The 7,149-nt window shown below is 40.1% G+C and overlaps 1 protein-coding gene across 1 annotated transcript in view; it reads left to right on the forward strand.

Moving 5' to 3' along the window:
- Positions 1-6,296, forward strand: part of LOC120936415 (alpha-1,4-N-acetylglucosaminyltransferase-like) — a 142,208-nt gene extending 135,912 nt beyond the window's left edge. The window contains exon 4 of the mRNA XM_040348724.1: positions 6,145-6,296. Within this exon, the coding sequence (XP_040204658.1) occupies positions 6,145-6,281 (137 nt within the window). The 3' untranslated portion in view covers positions 6,282-6,296. The remainder of the gene's footprint in view (positions 1-6,144) is intronic.
- The last annotated feature ends 853 nt before the right edge of the window (positions 6,297-7,149 follow it).

Here is a 7,149-nt window from a genome sequence, read left to right on the forward strand (position 1 = left end):
CGTTTGGATTCGCCCTCTCCCCGCCCCTTCTCTCTCGTTTTGTGAAGAATTATGGATGACATGCAGGACATGCAGAGCAATGTGGCTTCTAGCTCAAGCCAGGAGGCAGGCCAGGCCCAACCAACCAGAAGAACCAGGCGGAGGTACAAAGCCTCCAACATGGCCTTCCAGGAAATGGTGGAGATGGTCAGCATCTTAAGGAGGGAGGACTATGATGCCAACCATGGCCCGCACAGGCATCCCAATAAAGTGAAGGCCGCAATAAAGGAGAAGGTGATCAGGAGGCTCCATAAGAAATTTGGGGAACGCAGGAGCAGAGAGCAACTGCGAAAAAGGTGGTCAGACCTCAAGTTGAGAGAGCCCCAGCAACTTGAGAAAATAAAAAGAGATTAGAAGAAGAAGTAAGTAATTTTCATGTGTATTCATTATTTGGGTGTGTTCTTTGTGCCATGTGGTTTTTCATTCAGGTAGAAGTGAAATGTGTTGATTGGCGGGCACAATATTTGGTCGTCGGAGTCGTCGTTCATTCGATGACTTTAACTAATTAAATTTGATATTTGTGAGAAATGGCATCGTGCTTATTTCGCATGGGCTAATGGGATTTAAAACAATGTATCAGACAAAAAGTTTGTCTTTTTATTATTTTTGATGGAACGAACGACAACTCATACGACCAATTATTGGACCCACAAACATGAAAGTAGCAACATATTTGTGGGTTGAGGTGACATCAATTGTGGAATTGATGTAGATGTGTTCCTAACTCGATTTTAAGATTAAATACTACCTTAATATACAGAAAAAAGAGTGTCTGCACAGCAGTTGGTTACACATGTGGACTCAGTAGCACAATTCTTTGTCACACGAACAACCTATGTAGGGTGTCACACAGAGGTGAGCTAATCCAGTTAGCTTCCATGTAGAAAAATACACCAAATCTCCAAAGAATTTAAAGTGCATTGGGAATGTCTACATTTTTTTTTTAGGGATTTAGAAGGGTTTTTCGAACCAACTATCGTCCCATAATATTAGTAAAAAATATTTTTTTAATTTCTTTCAGGCCTCTATAATCTTTTAACCTCATGTTTACCTTTTCTTCAATCTCGTAGGGCACAATGAAGCAGCAAGGCAGGAGGCACAACAAACCCAGGGCACACCCCCGAGGGATGTTGACGAAGGGGAACCCGCCACAACATCCGGTAAAGTATCATATACCACAGCTTCAGGTAATGTAGATGTAGGCCTACATAATTTTAATACATGTTTTGGTCCCACATTTCAGGAACAAGTCGTGCTGGTGAGGGATTTGACACATATAGTGCTCAGCTCTTCATCACAGATGTGTTGTTGTGCAGGGCACAGGTAGAAGACATCCGTCTTGCATCAAGAGAAATTCGGAACAAAGCAAAAACGCTGGAACGACAGCTAAAAAATGTAATAGATGTTTTGGGGAGGGTGTGATTTTTATTTGGAAAAATGATTTCTTTAGGTTTGATTTTGTTTAGTAAAAAACATGATTTAAGATGTGTCAAAAAAAAATATATATATATATATATATATATATATATATATATATATATATATATATAAAAATTTGATTTTATGTGTCAAAATTAAAAAAAAAAATACCTTGATTGTATTTTTGTATAAATGAAAAAAAATACCTTGATTGTATTTTTGTATAAATAAAAAACCAAAAAAACTATAAAAAAAAAACTTGATTGTATTTTTGTATAAATAATAATAATAAAAAAACCTTGATTGTATTTTTGTATACTATAAAAAAAACTATACTATAAAAAAAACCTTGAGTGTATTTTTGTATAAATGAAAAAAAAAAAAAAAAAAAAAAACCTTGATTGTATTTTTATATAAAAAAAAACAAAAAAAACCCTTGATTGTATTTTTGTACAAATGAAAAAAAAAAAAAAAAAAAAACCTTGATTGTATTTTTGTACAAATGAAAAAAAAAAAATAAAAAACCTTGATTGTATTTTTGTATAAATGAAAAACAAAAAAAAACTTGATTGTATTTTTGTATAAATGAAAAACCCCAAAAATTGGAAAAAAAACCTTGATTGTATTTTTGTATAAATGAATTTTTTTTTTTAAAAAAAAACCTGGATTTTAGCTCAGTTAAACAATAAACATATTTGTATGATCAAAAAGGTGTGGCTAGTTCTTTGTATCAATGCTGACTAATAAAAGAACTCAGGTATATTTGGGGTGGTAAGATTGACAATGATGGGTATTTAAAAAATAGAGAACAATTCCCCTAATTGGACTTTAGGGGAATTGTTCTCTATTTTTTGATTTGTATCTGGATGCGGCACTTACAAGATAGACACCGATAACATTTTTCTCTGCAATGATGGGTATTTAAGTACATACCAAACACATGGCTCTATGAGAACCTAGGAAAAAGCTACAATACACAAAACTAAACAATTACAAAAAAAAAAAAAAAATCAGACTGTTTCTTTCAGAAAAACAAAGATTTTATTTAGCCAAGATCTGGCATTGCAATGGCCCCCCTCCCCATAAAATAATCCACATAGGATTGCCGCACTGCACGTGCGTTTTGGGGGGCCAAGCCTGTATGGCTAGCCTCACGGGCCTCCTCCAGAGCAACATCAACTGCCTCATCAGGCAATACAGTTAAATAGTTTGTTGAATGTCTTTTTAAGAAATTATGTAGAATGCAGCAGCATAATATAACGTGGTTCCACTTGTGAGGTTTATTGCAGTCAAAAACAATCGGAATCGGCTGGCCAGGATTCCAAAGGCATTCTCTACCACCCGTCTTGCCCTGGCCAGCCGATAATAAAAAAAACGCTCCTTTCAGGGGTGAGGGTGCGTTGGGGAAATGGCCTCATGAGGTGGGGACCCAATCCGAAAGCCTCATCTGCTAAAAACACGAAGGGCAGACCCTCTTCGTTTTCCTCCGCATGGGGGCAATCCAAGGTCCTCCGACTTAAGCCGTTGGGCGAACTCGGTCTCTGCAAAGACCCAGCCGTCCGACATCCGGCCATTTTTCACAACATCCAGGTACAAAAACTCATAGTTGGCAGACACCACCGCCATCAGCACAACGCTGTGGAACCCCTTGTAATTAAAATAATGGGATCCAGAATGGGGTGGGGGCACGATGCGGACGTGCTTGCCATCAATGGCTCCTCCGCAGTTCGGAAAGTTCCAACGCTGGGAGAAGTCCGCTGCCACAGTCTGCCATTCCTGTGGCGTGGTGGGGAACTGTATAGAAAAAGAAACAAAAAATGTATTCAAACAAACATTGTGAACAGAATATCACAAAACATTCAGGGATCCAAAAAAAAAAAAATACCATTTCAAATGTTATTTTAAGATACCTAAATAATAAGGGATCACTAAGCAGATTAATCACCACCTCTGATGTGAAAAATAACAGCTTAGGGGGAGTTAAAAAAAAAAAAAAACATTGGGGGGTGGGGGGTTGGGCTTGGACTACAATGGTGGCTACAAATAAAGGGGGATATAGGGACACACAAAATGCTGCACTACAATGGTGGCCACAAATAAAGGGGGATATAGAGACACACAAAATGCAGCACTACAATGGAGGCCACAAATAAAGGGGCATATAGGGACACACAAAATGCAGCACTACAATGGAGGCCACAAATAAAGGGGGATATAGGGACTAGCCTAGGTGTGTTTGGCCACACAATCGCATGCTTGACAGGTTGGCTAAATAAAAGATGCATGTAGGGCAAACAATAATTAAAAAACCAGCATACATGAAGACAAAGGGAACATTCACAGCATATTACAAACAGGTTAATTAGGGAGTGTTTGGAAAAAAATTAAAAGCAGACAATATATACATAGTTTGTGCATTGAAAGGACACCACTTACCTTAACATAGTCCTCCTGCAGAACCTGAATGATGGCAGAACAGGTCTCCGGGATTATGAGGCCCAGAGCCTTGGGGGAGATGCCCGTCGAGAACTTCAAGTCCTGCAGACTTGCAGACTCCCTGTTGCAAGGTAGCGCAATGTAGCAACTAGCCGCTGCTCAGCAGTGATGGCTTCCCACATAACGGTGTCCTGCCTGGTGATATAAGGCGACACCGAAGCCAAAAGCTGCTGAAATACGGGGTCAGACATCCTGAGAAAATTCCTGAAATCATCAGGGTTGTTTTCTCAGATCTCCCGCAGCAGAGGCATATGAGAGAACTGGTCCCTGCGAAGCAACCAGTTCTTGGTCCACAACCTCCTCCTCACCCTGTTCATGGACCGTTCATGCAGCACAAATGCAGCACACATCCGAACAACAAGTACAGCACGATCTCGGCGACGAGAACGTACCCGCAACATGGCTAGAAAACGGTCGTCAAATCAGATCGAACTAAAAATTACGCCCTGAAGGCCTCTGAAGAACGACCTGCAAAACAGCACCGTGCACACAACAACGCACTGCCAAAACAAATACGTCCTGAATACAAGCACTGTAACACAGATCCGACCACAAATACACAAACTGTGCAACAGAAAACAAAATTTAAAGCACAAACACTGAAAAGCGCGAATCGTCTCTCACCAAAATTTTACTAACACGCAGCAACACGATATCAGCAAAAAAGGCCAATTTCCGCATGGAAATGACCCTTTATAGTGCCGTTGTACGTGCTGGACGTAACCACGCTTTGCTAGAGCTTTTTGCAAAAACGATGGTGTGTATGCTACGTCGTTTTTGAAAATGACGTTTCAAAAACGTTGTTTTTTTTCATCACAGAAAACGTCGTTTTTTTCCATCGCATAAAGTGATGGTGTGTACGCGGCATTACTCTGCTGTATTAGGAAAACAAAAAACAGTCCACACTATAGAACTTCATCTTCTCCATAACATAGAGGGGTATAATACTCAGCGATAACTGACAACAATGTAATTAAAAATGATGCAGCACAGGCAGAGAGTAGAGGAAGGTTTATCAACTGACAAGATTTATGGCAGGATCAACAGGTATGGTTTCCACTTATCTAGCAAATATTACAAAACACTTTCCATGGTATTTTTAACTTCTTACCCCGGCCAATTCTGAGATTTTTCTCCTACAGTATTTTTAATTGTGCTGCACGTTTGTGTGAGGAGATTGATCTATGTTGAGCCCATCAAACCAGGTACTATGGGCCAGATCCACATACATGTAGAACAGCGCAGTGTATCAGAGATACACTACGCCGCCGTACCTTACCTGGCGTTGATTCGAATCCTCAGTGAGTTTGCGCCGTAAGTTACGGAGGCGTAGTGTATTTCTGGCGGTGGATTTCAAATTGGGTGGGTTGGGGGCGGGTTTCATTTAAATGAAGCGTGTCCCCACGCCGAATGAAATGCACATGCGTCGTCGCGAAATTTCCTGCCGTGCGTTGTGCTAAATGACGTCACTAGGACATAATTTTTTTAACTTAGACGTGAGTTACGTCCATCCCTATTCACGGACGACTTACGCAAAAAAAAAAAAATCGAATTTCGACGCAGGAACGATGGCCAAACTAAACATGGCAAGTCTATGTATACGCCGCAAAATACCAGCTTTATCTATACGCCGGAAAAAGCCGACTACAGACGACGTTAGAAAATGCGACGGCCGCGCGTACGTTCGTGGATCGTCGTAAATCGCTAATTTGCATATCCGACGCGGAAAACGACGCAAACTCCACCCAGCGGGCGCCAAAGTATTGCACCTACTATCCGAAGGCGTACGAAGCCGTATGCCTGTCGGATCGAACCCAGAAGCTGTCGTATCTTGGTTTGAGGATTCAAACTAAATATACGACGCGGGAAATTTAAAAGTACGCCGGCCTATCAGTAGATACGCCGGCGTACTTGCTCTGTGAATCTGGCCCTATAGTGTTTATTTATAATTGCTCTATTTTCGAAACAATGTTTCCTTTGTTGTGGTTTTCTGCTCTAGACTAATAGGTGCCTGGCTCATGGTGAATTTAGTATAACTTAGATGAACTAGTCTATTCAAACTGATGTAAATGTTGCTAATATGGATCTGGTGTGTCCTACAGGTCCAGACTAAAATAACACCTATTTATTTGCTGTGCCTCCCCTGTTTTTCTTATTTCTTATCTGAATTTTCTTACTGGCCTTGTTTAGGACCTGTGCTGAATCCAGCACTTGGGCTCTTCTTGCTCATCCTCACAGGTGCTTTCTGCGCTTTTCTGAACCCAGTAAGTGAACTTTATATTCATTATTTATGTATATGCCTGTTAAGTGATTTTCATATTTTGTAATATTATATTCAAAGGGTTTTTTATATATTCTTTTTAGTTGGTTCTCCTTTCCCTCTCCCCTCCTGTGGATGGGCTTTTGGCCTCTATACGCGGCACGGACTGGTCCAGGGCCCCGTACCACTCTCCATCGTGTGGTCACGGCTCCATGCTATATAGCCAATTTTGGCAGGATCGGGGAAAGTTTTTCTTTTGTCTCTCTTTTCATTGGTCCCCTCCCCCCTCCGTTCTGGGACAGCAGGTTAGCATGCTTTTCACACACACTGGCAAAATGACACTATACTTACCCATTAATTTTTGTATAATGATGTATAATATGTATTTTTCTATCACTAATAGAACTGGCAGATTTCTGATCTCAACTATACCCCTGAAGAAGCCACAAACAGGCGAAATATATTTGGTCTTATCATCTGAGTTGTGATTTTCTCCTATATAGTCTGCTGTTCATACAATTAACGGGACTTACATCCTGTAAATGCATGTTTAACCATATGTGTTCTTATCAAACCATCTGGTTTCACAATGTACAATGTACTGTGATATATTTTTAATAAATGATTAAACATACTTTTGTTATACTGTTTTATATATTGCACCGTTATAGTCCCACCATTGTGCATATTTTATTCTCCCTTTAGGGTATGTTGCCAAGATATATAGTTATTCTGGTTCGGAGTCATTACAGATATGGTTTCCCGTGCTTTAGCCTGATCCTCCAACTGTCTGAGAGACTGCACAGATCGTCTTTTCCTCGCAGCAATTCTAGTGATATATTCCCCCCCTTAGCCAAGATTTAAATGCATCCCATAGCACCAAGGGCCCAAAGGAGTCTACATTACTTAACAAAAAACTTTATTTAATCTCAGGG

Source organism: Rana temporaria, chromosome 4 (assembly GCF_905171775.1).
Source record: "Rana temporaria chromosome 4, aRanTem1.1, whole genome shotgun sequence".
Classification (NCBI taxonomy): domain Eukaryota; kingdom Metazoa; phylum Chordata; class Amphibia; order Anura; family Ranidae; genus Rana; species Rana temporaria.